Source organism: Vigna umbellata, chromosome 8, assembly GCF_029865625.1.
Source record: "Vigna umbellata cultivar VRB3 chromosome 8, Vumbellata_1.0, whole genome shotgun sequence".
In the NCBI taxonomy this organism is placed as follows: Eukaryota; Viridiplantae; Streptophyta; class Magnoliopsida; order Fabales; family Fabaceae; genus Vigna; species Vigna umbellata.
In genome coordinates this window covers 12,932,290-12,953,194 of record NC_142172.1, presented here as the reverse complement: position 1 = coordinate 12,953,194, position 20,905 = coordinate 12,932,290, and the positions used below count along the sequence as shown (strand labels likewise).

The 20,905-nt window shown below is 33.1% G+C and overlaps 2 protein-coding genes and 1 pseudogene across 4 annotated transcripts; all 3 read right to left on the bottom strand.

The window, feature by feature from the left end:
• Positions 1–8,382: 8,382 nt before the first annotated feature.
• Positions 8,383–9,012, bottom strand: LOC148194029 (uncharacterized). Its single transcript, XM_088097093.1, has 2 exons — positions 8,866–9,012; positions 8,383–8,607 (listed from the first exon to the last, which is right to left on the bottom strand). The coding sequence occupies exons 1-2, from the start codon at positions 9,010–9,012 to the stop codon at positions 8,383–8,385; spliced, it is 372 nt and encodes a 123-aa protein (XP_087953219.1).
• Positions 9,013–10,649: 1,637 nt separating this feature from the next.
• Positions 10,650–11,992, bottom strand: LOC148194028 (uncharacterized; annotated as a pseudogene).
• A 1,501-nt stretch (positions 11,993–13,493) lies between these two features.
• Positions 13,494–17,985, bottom strand: LOC124841818 (Ubiquitin-like superfamily protein). Of its 3 annotated transcripts, XM_047318169.2 has the most exons (6): positions 17,810–17,984; positions 17,657–17,711; positions 16,233–16,418; positions 15,971–16,010; positions 13,956–14,062; positions 13,494–13,857 (listed from the first exon to the last, which is right to left on the bottom strand). In XM_047318169.2, the coding sequence occupies exons 2-5, from the start codon at positions 17,657–17,659 to the stop codon at positions 13,980–13,982; spliced, it is 312 nt and encodes a 103-aa protein (XP_047174125.1). In that variant the 5' UTR covers positions 17,660–17,711; positions 17,810–17,984; the 3' UTR covers positions 13,494–13,857; positions 13,956–13,979. The 3 variants fall into 3 exon arrangements, with proteins under 3 accessions (XP_047174125.1, XP_087953941.1, XP_047174124.1); XM_088097815.1 differs by having other exon boundaries at positions 13,494–14,062; positions 17,657–17,684; positions 17,810–17,985; XM_047318168.2 differs by having other exon boundaries at positions 13,494–14,062; positions 17,810–17,982.
• Between the last annotated feature and the right edge of the window lie 2,920 nt (positions 17,986–20,905).

Here is a 20,905-nt window from a genome sequence, read left to right as displayed (position 1 = left end):
CCGGATATAGTATGAATGTCGAGCTATGGCGGTTCTTGCATTGTGGTGGCCTTTTTTGCTCTGTAGAGCCATTGTCAACGGGTTTCACCCAACCACACTAACAAGGTTAGTCTGTAACACGCCTTAGGACATACTAGAAGCACCTAAGACTAAGACCTTCTGTTACTCTCACCATATGTATCGCTTCTCTCTAATTGAGAATGAATGATCATTAGAGTGTGAGGATGAACCCCAAGACTGAGCTTCCCATATTCATACTTACAACAATACAGGGCACCACCATGTAACCTTTCCACGAGGGTCATGAAATTATGTCCATCAACCATTCACTTAATCAACCACATATTCATCATCATCATATCCTCTCATAATCATATATGCAAATACTTCACATAAACATTGTATAATATCACATGAAACCTCAAAGAATTCATCATGGAACCATAAACAATGATCAAGAAATCACAATACAGCCTAAACACCAAATAACCAAGACCTGAGAAATGGCGCTCAAGAGCCCAGGGTGCGGCGCTCAGAGCCCTAGGTGTTGTTGCCTGGCACTCAACACCCACCCCAATGTTAGCGCTCAACGCCTTGGCCTCTGAAAACTAACGCTCAGGTGCCCCAACAGAGGCGCTTAAGCGTTGTGACAAAAGACAACACTTATGTTTTTTTGGTTTGATGCACTTGAGACTTATTTCTACTTATCAAATTGGATCTTTAAACCTTAGGGTTCATATGAAAACACATTTATAATTCAAACCAAGTACCACTTTGATCAATATACATGAGACTAGGTGCATTAACCACTATGGCAATTCTAAATAGAGCCTAAACTCAAATCAACCCTTTCGCTCTCAATTTTTTGTAAACTAAAGGTTGTAACAACTCATAAATAACTCAAAAACATTTCCCAACACCTCAAATTCACTACAACTTCTATATTTTAGACTTTCACTATCTCGAACCTCCAAGTTGAACTTAAAACATGATACAATAACAACATACATACTCCATATCAAATTTCACTTAATTTAACATATATACAAGTCCTAAATAACCTAAGAAATGACCCTGGACTTCTGATTTTCTCATCTAACCCTTATCTCAAAATCTCAATTGTCGAAACCCCAAAATGAACCAAGAATACATACAAAACACCTCTTATTTACTCTCAATCAATACTACAACATATTTCCTTCAAAACATGACTTGAACAAGTTTCAAATAACTCTATAAAACATCCCATATTGTTGTTTATCCCTTTAAACTCATACTTCTAAAATCACTTATCAACACCCTTCTTTTAAATCAACTAACTCTTGTTTCAATCCATACTCTTTCTTTTCAACACATACACCAAATTCATAAGTAACCATTTCAAAGCAAACAACATATTCCACACAATAATCACATCCAATCAGAATTATTCAACTAAATTCAATTTAATCAAACCTAATTCAATCATATTCATTTCAAGCAATCGATTCAACATTCATTGTACTCACATTCTACCTACTATCATTTCATACTTTATAGCTTAAAATTAAATACAACACTAGCTTCCCTTACCTGTTAGAAAGTTCAACTGGTTATAAAGAACACTACCATGTTCCCTCAGCTCAAAGAACATGATCGGGGTATATAATTAGAACCATTAATCAATAGAGAACCTAACAGAAAACTCAGACCAAACATGCAACAAAGAGAAACCTCACATTCATTGAAGAATGTGAAACTAGATAAAATGATAGAAAACTCACTTACTCTATTTGAAAAACTGATCGGACAGACTTGAAGATCTCACTACAACGATCACACAAGTATTCTCTGATCTTCAAATATATGAACATGGTGGGACAAGAACCCTTGTAGTTTTTAGAAAGATGATGTATTTTAAAATAACGAAACTCGTTTATAACAATTATTTTTATATTAAAATAATAAAATTTCATTATTTTTTAATTTACTATCACTTCTAAAATACCATTTTCCAGGTCTTCACGCATATTTATTTATATTGATAAAAGAAAATCACATAAATTACTCTTTCACCTATAAACGATTGCGGGACAAAAATAAATAAAAGTGTTGTAAAATGGTCACAACACTCACATGCCAAAAAAAACAAATTATCACGTGCTTATCTAGATATGTAAAAAAGTTAGAACAAAAATGTCAATTACTTATATTTCCTCACATAACTAGAAAAAAAATGTAATATTTTCCAGATTTTTACGTAGAAACAATGAAGGCTTAATACCATTGTTAGTCCCAATTTTTGTCAGCTTTGTTCGAAATGTTCCTCATTTTTTTTAAGGCTTAATAGCTTATTTTGTCCTAGTTAGGCTATTAAACCTTTTTTTTAATGTTCAATGTTTAAACCTTTTTTTTAATGTTCAATGTAGTCCTAAAGGTCACAATTTGTGTTCAATTTAGTCCTTTTCGCAAACGCCATTTAAATCGATAACGACCAAATATCCAGCTATGCAATCAGTGAATGACGTGGACACTTTAACCCTGCCACCACCACCGGTGTTCATCTTCTCCGTCCAGCAACCACCCAAAAACACCACCAGGACCATCTTTCCATTCGTTCACCGTGGATCTCCATCAACGACACTGCCTCTCCTTCTCAAGCCATTACCATGGCGGCCCAACAGCCAACCACAATTAACCTCGCATTAGGCCACACTACGAGAACAACCTCCGAAATCGCCACCATCAACCATCCAAAGCTTCTTCTTCGTGCAACAAGCGGCGTCGTTCACCAATGCGAACTTCACTTAGTCGCCGCCAATGCCGCACAGTCATCATCTCCTCCCTCGCGCCTCCACCGTCTTCGTAAAGCTGCAGAAAACCCAAATCGCCACTATGGCGAGCTACAACTAGAATCGTGACAAAAATCCTTACACCGTTCAAACCTCCATGGCTGTCGCGAATACCACCCAGGCTACCACCACCTTCGCGCCCTCAACCCTAATCGCAGCAGCCTGCAAGAACCCACCTGCAATGAAGTCGCGCTTGCAATAGAGTTCCACCGTCGTTTCTCCTTCGTGTGACGATAGAAGCCCTTTCCCCCTTGCATTCAGAAATCCTAATTTTTTGGGTGGGGAAAAGGTTGCCATGTGGCAGTCCCTCGTTGGCTGCGTCATGTTTTAGTCAAGGCAGGTTAACAATTAAATGATATGTCATTCACTGATTGCATAGGTGGACATTTGGCCGTTAACAATTTAAACGACATTTGCAAAAAGGACTAAATTGAACATTTTAAGAAAATTAGGACCATTTCGAGTAAAGCTAACAAAAATTGGGACCAAAATGGTACTAAACCAAATATATATATATATATATATATATATATATATATATATATGTGTGTGTGTGTGTGTGTGTGTGTGTGTGTGTGTGTGTGTGTGTGTGTGTGTGTGTATATGTGTATATGTGTATATGTGTATATGTGTATATGTGTATATGTGCATATGTGTATATGTGTCTATGTGTATGTGTACATACATACACATATGTGTACATACATACACATACATATGTGTACATATATATACATATGTGTACATACATACACATACATATGTGTACATATATATATACATATACATATATATATATATATACATATACATATATATATATATATATATATATATATATATATATATATGGGTTTGCTAACTTGCGTACGCTCTTTTTTGAGTTGGTACATTTTAGTACCGGGTCTTAGTAGACAAAAATATCTTTATATATCATGCATTCTAAGTTTTAAGGTTAAGGGTATTTTAAAATTTTTATTTTAGAAACTAAAAAAAAAACAAGAAACTCCCAAACCCTTATTTATATATCATTTCTCTCACTTCAAAATTTTCTCTGTCGTCCTTACGGTAGAAATTAAACTATGAGTGTGATTGGTAACATATTTATTAAGTTTAAATTCTAATTTGAAATGCAGGACGTTTTGTTTTTCTTAATTTCACTTTTGTGGCAAATGTTAAATCAGAATAACAACATGTTTATAATTTTTATAAAATCATAGAAATGAAAGGAGTAGAAGTTAAACTATGAACATGATGGTAACAAATTTATTAAGTTTAAATTCCAATTTGAAATTGAGTGCATTTTGTTTTTCTTAATTTCATTTTTGCGGCAAATGATAAATAAGAATGACAACATCATGTTTATATTGACCAACCAAGTTGGAGATGTGAATTGTTTAAAATAAACTTACATGATGTAATTTACTTTGGAATGTAATTTTTTGGTCCAACTGAGAGCTAACAAGTTCGTTATAACTAATTTCTGGTTGATTTTTAATTAGTTGGTATGTCAATGCAGTTCTTCTTGAAAACTACTCAATATTCTATAATCTGCTCAAATCTAGAAGATGTGAATTTGTTAGAATATTTTTGTTCTTTTTACAAAAGTGAAATGAAAAAAATGCTTATCAATATGAAATATTCGAGTGAGAACGAGCAGTGATATCTTTTCTGAATATGGGGACAGAGTCAACAACAACAATTTTCTCTGTTCATAACTCTCTTCAATAATTTGATTCAGTTAAATCATTTAGTACAATGTGCAGAAACTTCATTTTTTGTTGTGTTTTGACGTTGGTTATTTTAAGGAAGGTGAAAAGTATATTTCATTTTCTGAACAATGACTTACCCCTTCCGAAATCTCCTTTTCACATAAGGGTTTTTTCTTTCTGGAAAATATATCTGGACAACTTACTAGTCAAAATATCAAATCTCCTTGGAGATAAACTACTAATTCTAAAATTTAAAAAAGAAATTTAATAACAATCAGAGATATAACATAACCCTCTGATAAAAAATCAACATCAACATCATCAATTATTTTGTTATTAAAATGGAAAACAAATGAATGAACAAAGTAAGAGCAACAAATTGCGATGTCGCGGGTTACTGTGTGTGGGTGAGAGAGAGTATGAAGTTGAGAGAGAAACAAATAGGATAAGTGAGGAAGGTAGATTAGGGTTAGGCGAGTGTTTCTAATTTTTTAAATTGGGACTACCGTAGGATGACAGAGAAAATGTTGGAGTGAGAGAGATAAAAGAGAAAGGGTTGAGAGGAATGAGGGGTTGTAGTTTTGAGAATGAAAATTATTAAAATACCCTTAACCTTAAAACTTAAAATCCATGATATATAATAATATTTTTATCTACTAAAACCTGATACACATTGCTAAAATGTTACAACCGAAAAAGGAACGTGTACAAGTTAGCAAATCCACACACACACACACACACACACACACATATATATATATATATATATATATATATATATATATATATATATATATATATATATTATATAATATATATATATATATATATATATATATATATATATATATACTACTTTAGCTTTAATAAATACATAAAGTTATACTTCATATCCTCGTTTACCATTTATTATAATTTTAGAATTTATTTTTCATAATAGATTTCATTTTCCATGTTCAATATAATCTTTTTAGAAAATTTTCTTTGTTTACTCACGTGGGTTCGGTTTGGTCCTTTCAATTGTGTTTTATTTTTCTTCTTTTTAATAAATATTTATGTGATAGTAAATGAAATGATATAAGTTTTGGAGTATAATTTATATAAAATGTCTAAATACTTTTTTATTTAAATATTAAATCATTATTAATTAAAATATCAATATTAATGAGCTTTTAATCAATCTCAATATTATTTTTTAAAAGTTGTTAGATTTTGTTTATGTTAACTAATTAATATTAATTAAAAAACTTATATTTTAAATTATAAAAAGTAAAGAATGTATAAAATAAAAACTGTATAATTTAAAATACAAAATTTGCATTCCTAATTTGAAGAATTGAAAATGTATATTTTAAGAAAATAACATGTGGTTAGTGGGCCATGCCATACCGATGCTCTAAAAAGAACTCATTCATAGCACCAACACCTAACAATTTCACCCCTTTAATGATACACATTCATTAATCACTATATATACAAACTTGAATAACACTTTTTTTTTCTTTTTAATCTTTGTACTGTAGTACCCATGTTCATGCAGTTGAAGAAGGTATTCATTAATGAATGAAAGTGCTTCAGAAGAGGTATAAGAAGAAGATGCGAGTGTCCATGGAGGTGGAAAAAGAAGAAGCTGTGCCAATGAAAGTGGAGAACTTTGGTGGAGCAAGAAGGTTGGTTACTTTAGTCTTCTGCTGTTAACAGGTGCAAGTAGTAATCATGGGGTGTAGCAAGCAAAATTCTAACTTTGACCATGTGAAAATTGTAGGCAATTGCTTCCTGCACATCATCAATTTTTTCATGCACTTCATTAATTTTTTAAAATAATCATTTTATCCTTATAATATTATAAATTCCAGAATAAGTTTTCTGGAACAGAACGTTTGGAATTTCCAGAATAATATTTCAGAAACAATTTTTCGGAACAAATGAAATATTCGAAAATAAAAATTCTAGAATACGTGAAATACATTTTGAAAAGTATTTTTCAAAACAGATTTCTGAAATACACTTTCCAAAATACATATAATAATTTTCTGAAATGAATTCCGGAAAAAACTTTCTAGAACATACGAAATATTTTTTAGAAAAACCTTTCGGAATGGAGTCTTTTGTAATTTTCTCTCCTTCTCTGGTCGTGGACAGCCTGTGGGTATATGATGCAATTACGAAGGGTATTTAAGTATTTTCCTTATATTTATGGAAAAAATTGATGGGGTGCAGGAGGTAATTGCCAAAGTTGTATGGTCCATTATTGAGATTGAATGTCAGTCATGTGTCTTGATTTCTTCAACTCCCTTGGTCACAGCTCCCTATTCCTTTTGTGCTTGATAGACCCAAATACGATCAAAGCTTAGAATTGCTATTAACACCTAAAATTAAAATGAGTGAAATACTAATCTAAATATTACATCAAAGTAAGTTTTGTTCCAACTTGCATTTAGGTAATAAAAATCATTGTCATCCATGTACTCATGATTATGGAGCTTTTCAAGAAGAAGTTCAGTGTTCAAGTCCAAGATTTAGAGGTTGCTCACAGAGTTTTAATACAGTAATGAAAAAAGAAAGAGAAAAGAGAAGCCAAAGAAAAGGTGGCAAAGAAAAGGAGAAATTTATTGATAATGATTAAAACGGTACAAGTGAAGAAATATATAGAGAAAGAAACAATAACAGAATAATAGCAAAAACAGAACAAACAGTCTAGATAGGAGAGACCGAGCAGAGTACAATGACTGGTACCGATCGGTTTACGTTAGCTAGACCGAGCGGTGTAGAACGATCGGTTCTCGTTAGCTAGACCGAGTGGCGTAAAGAGTCAGCACAAGATGAAACGATCGTTAGCTAGACCGAGCGGTGTAGAACGATCGATACTCGTTAGCTAGACCAAGCGGTGTAAAAAGTCAGCACAAGATGAAACGATCAGTCAAGAGACTTGTGAACTGAATCAATACAACCGAGTGGTATAGATTAATGAGACCGAACGATATAACTGTTATTAGCCCTCCTCAAGTTGGGCGTAAATGTTTTGTAGACCAAGCTTGGAACGAAGAAGTTGAAAACAAGGAGGAGGTAACAGTTTTGTTAATATGTCAGCTATTTGCATGGTTGTGGAGATGGGAAGTAACTTGATCAGTCCTGTTGCAACCTTTTCATGAACAATGTGACAATCAATGTCAATATGCTTTGTGCGTTCATGAAACACTTGATTAGAAGCAATTTGTATGGTAGATTGATTGTCACAGTAGACGAGAGCGGGAGACGTGTAAGGGACGTGTAAATCATGAAGTAGATAAGTGAGCCACTGAAGTTCACACACAGTGTTGGCTAACGAACGGTATTCAGCCTCGGAAGAACTTCGAGAAATGGTCGGTTGTTTCTTGGAACGCCATGAAATGAGGGAGTTTCCAAGGTAGAAAGTGAATCCAGTGACCGAACGACGAGTATCAGGGCAAGTGGCCCAATCAGAATCACAAAAAGCTTTAAGTTGAACAGTAGAGTTGCGTGGAAGATGAACACCAGTACCAGGGGTACCCTTGAGGTATCGTAGGATACGAGTAGTAGCTTGTTGATGGGCAGATGTAGGAGTAGACATGAACTGACTGAGGTGATTGACAGCAAAGGTAATATCCAGACGGGTGGTGGTAAGGTAGATGAGTTTTCCAATGAGACGACGATAGGAGGCAGTGGCAGCATCATCTAAAGATCGAACGGTATTTGCAGGAGACTGTTTGGGAACCATGGGAGTAGGGACAGGGGAGCTATCAATCATACTGGTTTCAACAAGTAGATCCAAAACATACTTACGTTGGCTTAGGTGTATCCCTCTGGAGTTACGTGCGACCTCAAGACCAAGGAAAGTAAGTTAGATCACCAAGATTCTTTATGCGGAATGTGGAATGAAGAAGATCAGTGATGTGTTGAATTTCTCCATCATCGTTACCGGTGATGAGAAGGGCCGTAGTGTGATTGTCATCATGTTTCAGAAAAAGAGAGTTGTCAGAAGTGGAACGAGTGTAATCATGTGAAAGTAAAAAATGATGGAGTTTAGCATACCATTGTCGGCCAGCCTGTTTAAGACCATATAAAGAGCGTTAGAGTTTACAAACCTGATTTTTGGTTGAAGTAGTAAGACCAGGAGGAACTTTCATATAGACATCTTCATGAAGATCACCATGTAAGAAGGCATTATTAACATCCAATTGTTTGAGTGACCAACATTGAGATGCAGCTATAGCAAGAAGAAACCGAACGGTAGTGAGTTTGGCTACGGGGGCGAAGGTATCTAGATAATCAAGACCTTCAATCTGGTTATATCATTTGGCGACCAATCGAGCTTTGTAGCGTTCCACAGATCCATCAAAAGTGTATTTGATTTTGTAAACCCAATGACATCCAATAGTTGTTTTGTTAGGAGGTAGAGTCGTTAGCTCCCAAGTGTTGTTAGCCTGCAGAGCATCAAGTTCGGCACGCATGGTAGTAACCCATTGGGGTTGTTTAGAAGCAGCAGAATAGCATGTTGGTTCAACATTTGACGAAATAGATAAAATAATATGCTTGAAATGAGTAGAGAGTCGATCGTATCTAAGGTAATTTGTAATGGGATACCGAACAACACTGTTAGTTTGAAAATCTTTTAAATAAGCAGGGATCTTATGAGATCTAGAGGATCGTCTTATGGTAGTATAGGTATCACTACCAGTGTCATCTACTTGATTGATATTGGTGGATGTGTTATGAAGAGTATCATTAGTGTAAGGAACGATCGGTGAAGTATTATTATTGGTAGAACCGAGCGGTAAAAGATCATCATAATTATTTGTATAATGAATTGCCAATGGTAAAGATAAAGAGTTGTCCATGAGTATGATGATGGGGAAAAACATTTTCATGAAAAACAACATTACGGGATATTTCAACCTTGTGATTTTTGAGATTTAGAAATAGGTAACCTTTTGTGTGTTGTTTAAAACCTAAGAAAATACCAGGGACAACACGATCATCAAACTTCTTTCTATGAGCAGCAATAGTGTTGGCATAGCAAAGACAGCCAAAAACATGTAACATTGAGAGATCACAAGGAGATCCATGAAGTCGTTCGTGAGGTGTATCATTCTGTAGAACAGGTGTAGGCATTTGATATATCAGAAAAACAACATGTTGAACTGCTTAACACCAGAAAGCAATTGGCAGATGTGAGTGAATAGTGTTGGCATAGCAAAGACAGCCAAAAACACGTAACATTGAGAGATCACAAGGAGATCCATGAAGTCGTTCGTGAGGTGTATCATTCTGTAGAACAGGTGTAGGCATTTGATTTATCAGAAAAACAACATGTTGAACTGCTTAACACCAGAAAGCAATTGGCAGATGTGAGTGAAAAAGTAATGCACGAGTAATATTTAAGATGTGTTGATGTTTACGTTCAACCACTCCATTCTGTTCAGGGGTTTCCACACAAGTAGTTTCATGATTAATGCCTTTGCTTGAGAAAAGATCATGCATAATGAATTCAACACCATTGTCGGTGCGTATAGTTTTAACCTTTTTATTGAATTGATTTTCTATATAGCAAAGGAAATTGAGTATGTGAGTTTTGACAGAAGATTTATCTAACATAGGTACAATCCATGTATAATGAGAGAAATCATCAATTATGGTTAGCAAGTATTTAAAACCATTCATGGAAGCAGTACTGGGTCCCCATATATCAATGTGCAATAGATCAAAAGAACTCAGTGAATGAGATGTGCTAGCAGTATAAGGAAGTTTCTTTTGTTTGGCCCGATGGTACGCATCATAAGGAATTTGAGTATCATCATTTTTTTATGTATGTTTGGTTTGCAAGAAGTGTAGTCTAGCATGTGATAGATGTCCAAGACGAGCATGCCATAAATTTGGATGTTGAATAGAACAAATAACAGGACTACAATTAGTGTTATTTATACAAGCAGATGAGTCAAAGAGATATAAGCCATTGTGATGTTTAATCAAACCAATCTTCTCTTGAGTTTGTATAAGTTGTGAAACAGAGATAAGGTTGAATGAAAAATCAGGAACATATAACACATTAGAAAGATTGATTTTAGTGATTAACCGAACGGTACCCTTGTAACGAGCATGTATAATTTTGCCATTAGGTATAGTTATTGGAATGGGAGTAATCTTTTGATAAGAAGTAAAAGATTTTAAAGAAATACAAACGTGATCAGTTGCACCAGAATCAAGTAACCAGATATTACCATAATGCACTTGAAAAATTGAAACAATATTACCTGGAGAAATGTTTGTAGAAACAGTTCCAACTTAGTTAACGTGCACATTAGAAATGTTGGACTCAGATTGTTTGAACAATTGTGCAAGAACTTGATATTGTTGAGGCGTGAGTTGAACGGTCTCGGCAAAAGGGCGTTCTTGGTCCAAGCCGTTCGGCAAAAGAGGGTTCGGTTGACTATCAGAAGATGAAATAGCATTATGAATTTGGCCGGGTTTGTTGTTGAAAAACTTGTGACCAGGAGGATAACCGTGTTTCTTGAAGCAAACATCTATGGTGTGCCCAGTTTTGTGGCAATATGTGCAGACCTTACGAATGTTGTTATTTGTGTTTTTGACACTCCGGTTATCATGACTTGGGAAACCATGTTTTTTAAAACAGGTATTTTCTTGGTGGCCGATCCGGTTACAATAGGTGCAAATGACAGAATTAGAAGTATTTGTTGAAGAGGGAAAATTGGACAAAGAAATAGCTTTAACAGATGTAGTAATATAATCAGTCATTAATTGGCGTTCTTGTTGAATAACAAGAGAAAAGATTTTTGAAATGGGAGGAATAGGATCAAGAAGAAGAACATGAGATTGTATATTAGTATAGTGATCATTTAGACCTCGTAAAAGCTGCATGGCACGATCTTCATGTTTTCGCTGGGAAAGAATTGAAGAAACTGCACAGGAACATTTGGGCTTGCAAGTACAGACGGGATTTGGGGAAAACTATCTATCTCATCCCAGAGAACTCTGAGTTTCGTGAAAAATTCTGTAACGGAAAGCTCACCTTGGGACAATGTAGCGGCTTCCAGTTGTAGAGTGGATATCCTGGCAAGATCACCTTGAGCAAAGCAGTTCTTCAGATCATTCCATATATCGAGCGCTTAATCCATCCAAATAATGCTTTCACGAATGTCAGTAGAGACAGAATGCAGGAGCCAGGAAACTACCAGACTGTTGCATCGAAAACTATGCCGGAAACGAAGCATCAGTCTTGGCGAGTTGAGGGGCTGATCCAAGAACGAATTCTACCTTGTTCTTTGCAGAACGAGCTATGAGAAAGGATTTTCTCCATGAATGATAATTTGCGGTCAAAGAGACGAGGGATATGGCTGGGTTTTCATTAGGATGAAGGTAAAGATATGAATGTGTAGGGTTAGAGATGGGTGGATGTGTGTCAAAGGTAGCCATTTTTTGGGAAAAGAAACAAGAACACGGTGCAGAAATCAGAGAGCAGCAGAAATTTCTTCTGATACCATCACAGAGTTTTAATACAGTAATGAAAAAGGGAAGAGAAAAGAGAAAAGAGAAGCCAGAGAAAAGGTGGCAGAGAAAAGGAGAAGTTTATTGATAATGGTTAAAACGGTACAAGTAGAGAAAGAAACAATAACAGAATAACAACAAAAACAGAACAAACAATCTAGATAGGAGAGACTGAGCAGAGTACAATGATTGGTACCGATTGGTTTACGTTTGCTAGACCGAGCGGTGTAGAACGATCAGTTCTCGTTAACTAGACCGAGTGGTGTAGAACGATCGTTCTCGTTAGCTAGACCGAGTGGTGTAAAGAGTCAGCACAAGATGGAACGATTGTTAGCTAGACCGAGCGGTGTAGAATGATCAGTACTCGTTAGCTAGACCGAGCGGTGTAAAAAGTCAGCACAAGATGGAACGATCGGTCAAGAGACTTGTGAACTGAATCAATACAACCAAGCGGTATAGATTAATGAGACCGAACGATATAACTGTTATCAGTTGCTACAACGATAAACATCTTTTTGCAACAAAAAACATATCTCTCTGCAACAATAAACATCTTTAGGACCATCGTAATGGTATTTATCAAGCATGGATCATGATCAAGGCTTTAATTACACTTACAGGTTCTATTTCGAATGGAGTTAGTTTATGGTTTTACTATTTTAATTTCATGTTAGGAAGACACCAAGAACTATGTAGATTAACTGGAAGGAACCTCCATTGATGGGGTGGCTTGAGAAAATCCTGAGCATTCTTCTAGTTGGCTTCTTTCATGGACCAAGAGGTATTGTGGTTTTATGGCATATAATGGGATATCAAACACTTAGGATTTAAAATTGCTAACTGCTACTTTGACTATTGAACAAAAGGTTGAATTAATCTTTGATTGGAATGTGAGTTTATGCTAGTTCTGCAAGCTTTTAGTGAGGTTGATATTGTTCCTCAGAAGTAGAGAGGAAGATAGTTATGTTAGAAATGGGTCAACTATGAAATTTAAGATTTCACATTTTCACTAAAGGTAAGAGATGTGTAGAGAGTCTCTAATCAAGGTTTAGTTTACAGACAACCATTTTGTTGGTCAGATATCCTAATTGAATCAGAAATAGTTTTCTTTCCCTAACAAGTACAATTTAGATGCTAAAATACCACCATAAAATTAAAACTCACGATGGAAGATTATTATAAACATTTTGGTAACTTGTTAAACCACTAGAGTGTTTATGACAGATCTAAAATTGTCAGAAATTTAAAATGAAGATGTTCCTTACAGTAATTATTGCAGGAGCTGATGCAGCCATATTCGTTTTCAATATTTCACTGATTTAACAACCAGTAAAAGTTTTTGGCAAGTTTGCAACAAACAAGGAATCAAAATTGTGCAGTGTTCAACATCTAAATTTAACTAAGTTATTGAACAATTGGCAGCAGGAACTAATACATAGAAAATATTATTTGCTTGAGGACTAAAATAGGTTATAAGTACAATAACTAAACTACAAAAATTTTAACAAATATAGAAACTAAGAGTACCTGCCCCCCAATGGCCAATATTATGCAAATGATTCACGTCTTCTCTATGACTAAGCTTAATATGCCAGTCCTCCAGCATTACATTTACATTGGTATAAAGCCAATCTAGACTATAGCCAACAAATTTGATTCAAAAGATTCAGAAAGTGCCATATTCTCTTCACGCAATGCATTCAGTATTATATAACAAGTACATAATTATTCCTACAATTGATCAATCGTTTGGGGAAATGTTTCCTGAGCCATTACGGATTTCATCATGCCAACTGATAAATTAATGAAACAGTACTATTAGCACATAACATGGAAAGTTCATTTAAAGTGTTACAAGGAATATTTATCAATTATTCCATGAGCAGGGTACCGGTAATGCGAGTTAGCCATGGCTTTACCAACTGGCACCATCTGCATCCCGAGCTTGGTAGAAATCGTTAGGCCGAACAATGTTGACCTCCTCAAACTCATTATCATCTGGAAAACAACAAAGTGTAACTCTTTGTTATGTTGTTACTGAAAATTAAAGGTGTTGAATGATTCTTTTACAGAAAATGTGGTCAAAGGTATATCTGCAACAAGTAGATAAGGTGGATTAGAGAATATAAGCTACATGCATGTTAACACTTAATAAGCGAATTATCACTTTGATGAGACAACTTTAATTCCAGTAACAATCTAAGTTCAATCCCTCATTTGACAACTGCAAACTTTTGGATTGAAAAGAATCTTGTTTTCCTTTGCCATATTGGCCTCTTTGGTTTTCAAACCTCAGTAAACTCCAGTTAAAAAGCACATGATGCGTTTTAGATAAATTTGAAACAATAAGTTTTGACCTTGACAGTAGCAGCAAATCCAACTGAAACCATTTTTCGAGGTTATAAAGTGTTGTTAGTAGGTCCCTTTCAAGTTAAAGAAATAATGCGTGCAATTCCAAGAAATCATAGCATGCTAATAACCTATAATAAGTGTTTCTTTTTTCTGTTGGGAATAACAATACCGCAAAAACTGAGACTTTGGTTCCACCACTAAAATAGACAAGAACAGCTTGTGACTGCCATTTTCAGAATGATATCAATTATATAATTCAATGATTCCATGTTCATAACTCAGAACCATGAGTAGATGATAATAATAATAACAATGATGATGATGATATTAATAATAATAATAAAAAAAAAGTTAAGCAGAATAATGCATTTGAATAATATTCTATTTGGTAAAACAAAAAAAAATCCAAAAGGACTTGTCAGACGCTTGTACAGTAGATAAAGGGAAGCCATTGCCAAACAAAAAGTCCCATTGAAGCCTCAAAAGGTAATGAACTTATGGAGCAACAATTCACAAAATAACGAACAAGACTTTTCCCACTACATGAGGTCAGCTACATGGATTAAATGTTGTCACAAAGTTTTATGACAAATTATGTCCATGGAGAAACCATTGACCTCTGAATCCTTCTCAATGGTTTTGCCTGTAAGTTTTTTGAGCCTCACTTTACCATTAGTAATAGGGCTACAGTCTACCTTCCCAACTTGAGGCTTCTACTGGCCTTCTGTATACATGCCTAAACCACCTGACGTGAGATTCTACTATTTTTTCTACAGCAGATGCTATCTCATCTTTCTTTCTACTGCATTCCTTTAAAATTCTATCTTGTCTAATATGTCCACTTATCCAACATAACATTCTCATCTATGCTACGTGAGTTTATTTTCTTAATGGCTTCTTGCGACTCAACACTCGGTTTCATACAACACAGCACTACTGGTCTATAGTTGCGTGATGAAACTTTCCACTAAGCTTGAGTGACATGGTCACGAAGACAGTTAAGGCACATGCTTCGTTTCATCAACCCCACTTGAATCCTAGTCACCGATTAGTTCAAAAGGTGTATATTAAACAGCATAGAAGGAGATATAATCAAGAGAATTAGTCGTTCTATTTCTAAAACAACATTGTAAAATTTCTCACCTTGGTGAGGACAGGAACAAAATTTTCAGAACAAAAATTTCTGTTTTTGTGAAATGGACCCAGGACGCTTAAACCATGTGACTTATAAGGTATGGTCTCTAATTTTCTCCTTATGTTAGGATTGAGGCACCTCTTGCTGAGCTTGCATTTCCTATACTACATCTAAACTTTACTTAAGAGTAATGTCATGTGCTTTGTGAGGTTGCCTCCACTTCTATTTCACCGTCACAATTCACAATACCAAATAAATTTAAAATAGTGGGATTGGCTTGGCTTTACAACATAGATTTCAATTCACTCCTATTCTTGAATAACAGGAATATAAATATGGTCTAGCTATAAAGTAGAGGACACATTTTCTTATCAAACAAGAACTCACTGATTAGTTTCAAGAATAATAATATACATTACCTTTTCTCAAGGTCAGTGCTACAACAGCATCATTCTCTACCTGTGTAGTAAAAAAATATAGGAAATTGTCAACACCTGTGAGATGCAGGTGTAAATGATATGAGGAGCAAAACTATTAAACTATTTTGTATATTTTGGCCAGCTGTAGATTAAGAATTGACTTGTTAAAATACCCAGGAATTAGATATAACCTAACATATACACAAACATTATAAAGAATATATAAAAGTTATACACCACAGAAAATGTAATATTACATTACCTTTTGATCTGCCAAAGTCTTAGAGTCTTCTAATACTTCCCCTGTACCAGGTAGAATTAACCGTTGATTATTAGTTGGTTGATCAACAAGTTCTTGCAACTTCTGCTTTATGTCAATAATTTTATCAGATGCCTTGCACCGGATGAAGTATGTTGTCTTACTACGTTTAACTCGAATGTACATATCCTGTCAATAAACAAAATTTTAGTATGATATATGTTAGGAATCCTGTTAAGAATCCCTTTTGGACAACAACAAAACAGAGCTAGAAATCCTAACACACTCTCTGCTGCAATAGCATAGTGACTGAAATACTTCTGTGTCATTTCACACTTCATGAAAACTGTTAAACTTTAAGAAAGAGAGAAGCATTGAGCTGAAACCATGTTCTGAGACAGCACTGATTATGCTTTTTTTATATTAAGAAAGAGGAATCAATACAATAAATAGAGGAGATTTGATACCCCCTAATAACAAAGATATGATAGAGATAAATAGAAAAACATATATAATCTAGATATTTTTTATTACATAGGATCAGCTCCTTATCTCTATGATTATAACAAAAACAAAGGCATTAAAGTAAACAACAGTTACCCCAAAAGGAACAATCTCTTTTTCACAATGTCCTTATACAGTTACAAAGTTTAACTTCTCAAAAGCTAACTCCCACTTACAACTGAGGACCTATTTATAATGTCCTCACTAACCAAGATAAGTAACTACCCAATCACATAATAATTACAATTTAACCCTCTTTCATTTCTTTTGCTATAACAGACCTAGAAAGGTCTTCTTCCCTTTTCCTATTTTCCCTATCAACATTTCTAATAAGATCACTCCAAATTTTCACAATGCAAAACAGATGTCCAACAATGATTACCAACCAAATCCCCATCTATAACTGAATGATGCTAAAGCACACCGGTTGAAGCCTCTAGAATTGATAATGAAATAGAAAGAAAACAGAAAGTAAACTATTCATTTCCAGACACAAACCAAAATGACCATCATGTAGCAAGATTCAACCTCAGTAACACAATTGCAATTTTAAAGGAAACAAAAGTCAAGCATGCTATGAACATCTTCATGATCTCCAAAGTTCTAACATCTGGCAAGGGTCTTCTGTTCTATCAAAATCTTGGGACCAGAGAGGTTAATTATCAGGCATACATCTCCTATTTTCTTTCTCATGAAAGCACAGCAAAGACCATCATTATTTTTATCAATTCCCTTTTCCCTCTTATTATTTTTCACAACCTAAAAGCAAATAGAAAACAACATTTGGCTCCAGGTCCCTCCCTTAACTTGGAATGACTTCAAAACAAACACGCAAATTCTTAACTTTCAATTTGAAACCATAATTCATGGTTCAACACAGTAAAGAACGATTAGAAACTAAAGGGCACACAAAAGTAACATACCATTGTATTACTTTCCAGGTGCTTCTCTCTGGTAACAAAATTGAAGTCCCCAAAACTGAAGAAAAATTTGCAAAAAAGGAAAACAAAGGTTGCAAGTGACAGCAATTGATTTGAAGCAAGAAAAGAGGTAAAAGTTGGTGATGAGTAATTCACCTGCGAATCTGTGAAAATTGTCAGATTTCAAAGTGGTATTCTTAGTCGCACACAAAAGGGTGATTGATTAGTTAGTTGTTCACGCGCCTGACCTTGACTCCACCTCTGATATTCTTGAAGAAGACGATGGATTTGAAATCAATTTTTCAGTACAATCGAATTAATTGAGAACTGAATTTCGATAATAAAATATTAAATTGAGATATTTAACTAAAATATAAATTAATTATCAAATAATAAATTGATAAAAACAAAACAGTTGTTTGAAACTATGTTTTGCGAACATATTTATACTGTTCTTTAATGTGTTTTGTTTGATTTATTTTTTATTTTATTTTGTTACAGTATTTTGTAAAATCTATAACTATTCTTTCACAATTTAGTCTTTATATTTCGTAAAATCTGTTTATTTGATAACTTTAATTGTATCTCATTTTATTTTAAAATATTTGATTACGTAAATTAAAGAAAGATTCTTTAAGCGTATTAAGTTATGTTTTTCTTAATTTTTTTTTATAAATTGTGAAATATCTTTTACTTGTTTTATCTGAAGAGATATAAATCTCGAATAAATTTTTATATTTTAATTAATTAAAAAATGTATTAATTAGTGTTCAAACTATGATATCCCTTGCATTTAAGTATCCAGACATATTAAATGTAACAGTTAATACGTTTTAAACAAAATCAATAAAGTTATTAATAATTAAAAATTAAGAGATTAAAATTATGTGAAAAAAATTGAAACTAAAATTATGAATTTCACAAAACATAGGGAACAAAATTGAATACAAAATTTTAAAAAAAAATTACAATTTTTTGAAAAATTATAAGAATCAACATTACTTTAAAACCTCAAAGATAAAATTTACAGATTTCACAAAAAGTAAATAACTAAAATTATAATGAAGTATATTTATAGACATTAGATTATGGATATGAGAGTCTGTTATTAATTAGTAATATGACAAAAGTAGTGTTGTATTGAACTGTATTTTGAAACCAATTTTAATTGCAACAGTTTGTATGGTTTAAAAACTTTATCATTTACATCGGTATAAGCTTCAAGGATGCTCATAAATATTTCTTTAATCATTGCAGGGAACGCAGAATAATCTGCTAATCACCTTCATCCCATCTCGCCAAAATTTTAGGAATATCAGTTTCATTTAGACGAAATATATTGATTGTATTTTACAAAAAACAATATTCATAACAATGAAAAAAATTGGACGTAGATTTATTTACATAATATAATGTTTTAAATATTATTAGATAATTTAATATATAAAATTATTTATATGAATGGTTTAATTTAGAGATGCTAAAAAAAATCTGCATATACGAATATATGTGGATAAATCGCAGGTATTTACTATTTGTATTATACTTATTACCTAAAAAAATAAAATAACAATTTAATTTATATTTTATTAAATTTAATTTAATTTAAAATAAAATAAATTTATATTTTATTAGATTAAATTTAATTAAAATTGAATTTTAATTTATATTTTATTTTATTTATATTAAACTTTATATATTTTTAAATTTTATTTATATTTTATTTTAAAATATATAAAATATTTTTTTTTAATATTTGGAATATCCGTAAGTTCTAAAATATCTGTAAGTATTTTTGAAACGGATACTCGTACGTGTAACGAATGGATTGTGAGTAGAGTTTTCATTTTATGGATCGGGTTGTAAATAGGCACTATTCGTATCCGATCCGATTGTAATCCTTAGTTTGGTCGGTTGAATTTGCTGAGATTTTAAGTAGATTGAATGGATATAAAATGCTAAATAAGGAAAAGTTAAAAAATAAAAACAAACTTTTTAAGTTTAGACTATCTATCATGGTAGATTGAATATCCACTTATACATATTATATACATATTATGATACGTGATAAAATAAGTTTGTCATAACGTCCTAAACATAATATGTTAGGTGAAAAAATATGCCAAAATAGACCAGACTACTATGATAGATAATCAAAATAAGTCATAAGTTTGATAAATACATTCTTCCTTTTTGGAAAGAGGAATATATTCAAATACACAAAAAATAATTTATTGTTATCTACATATTTTTTATTTAAATTTAAAATTTGATAAAATATGCTACTATAATATATTATCATTTTAAATTTTAAAATATCTATTATAGGATGTTTTTACTAATTAATATAATCTTATGATTCTTTTCAATTTTAATTATGTCAAGATGTTCCTCTCTGTTCTTACTTCTCTCATTTTTTTTTTATCACTTTTCGCCAGATTTATTCGTTATATACCGATTCTTTCCAAATCTATTCATAATTTGTTGTATCCGAAGAGGCAGAAAATATATTTATTCCATTAGAAAATATATCACGTATTAATATGTTTTTTTTAGATTTTTTTTGTAAAATCTTTTGTTTCCACGTGTGAGGTCCTTGGTTGAAACGTAACATTGTTTTCTACCAAATTTATTATTCATAAAATTGTTACATTTTTATTAAAATAACATTTTAACATATTATATTATTATATATTACTAACATATGTTTTCGTTAATCTTTTTCTATGATTAAAACTAATTAAGTATAAATGTTATCATGTAGTAGTTTTAAATTTCATATACGAACATCAGCAAGATTTTTTTTTAATCCCATCAATTTCATGTGATTCTTGTGAGTGTTGGAATGAGTTGTTTATACCACTTGTTTCGATAAATATTTTGTAGGACAGAGAGACGTACTTTTTTGACGTGATCTTCCTACCTTCTGACACTTGATTTGTTTGCTCTGCACTCTTTCACTCCTGACTGGACGGTATTATCGAGTGACTGAGCAGTTTTAGTGTCCACTAATGCTTGAGTCGCATGTTCCACTCGATTGTATTCTTGAATGTTTGGTTGTACTCTCGACCGGAGGGGGAGGTACTAGCAAAAGGTGCTCTGACGCTCAAGTTATGAGTGGTTTTATGAATTGTTTATCACAGTTGAGTAGTTGAGTTCTGATCGAACGTAAGTAGAATGTAGTGGAGTGTGAGTTGAACGTACCTGACCTTTGGTTCTATCATTGTATTTATAAGTGTTTCATAGATCAAA

Excerpts from the sequence above, each read along its gene's own strand:
- LOC148194029 (XM_088097093.1), bottom strand. The coding sequence starts at position 9,012 with ATGCGTGCCGAACTTGATGCTCTGCAGGCTAACAACACTTGGGAGCTA. Across the intron at positions 8,608-8,865 it reads AACGCTACAAAGCTCGATTG|GCTGGCCGACAATGGTATGC; the intron begins GTCGCCAAATGA and ends GGTCTTAAACAG.
- LOC124841818 (XM_088097815.1), bottom strand. Across the intron at positions 16,011-16,232 it reads AGACTTTGGCAGATCAAAAG|GTAGAGAATGATGCTGTTGT; the intron begins GTAATGTAATAT and ends TTTACTACACAG. Across the intron at positions 14,063-15,970 it reads AGCACTGACCTTGAGAAAAG|ATGATAATGAGTTTGAGGAG; the intron begins GTAATGTATATT and ends GTTGTTTTCCAG.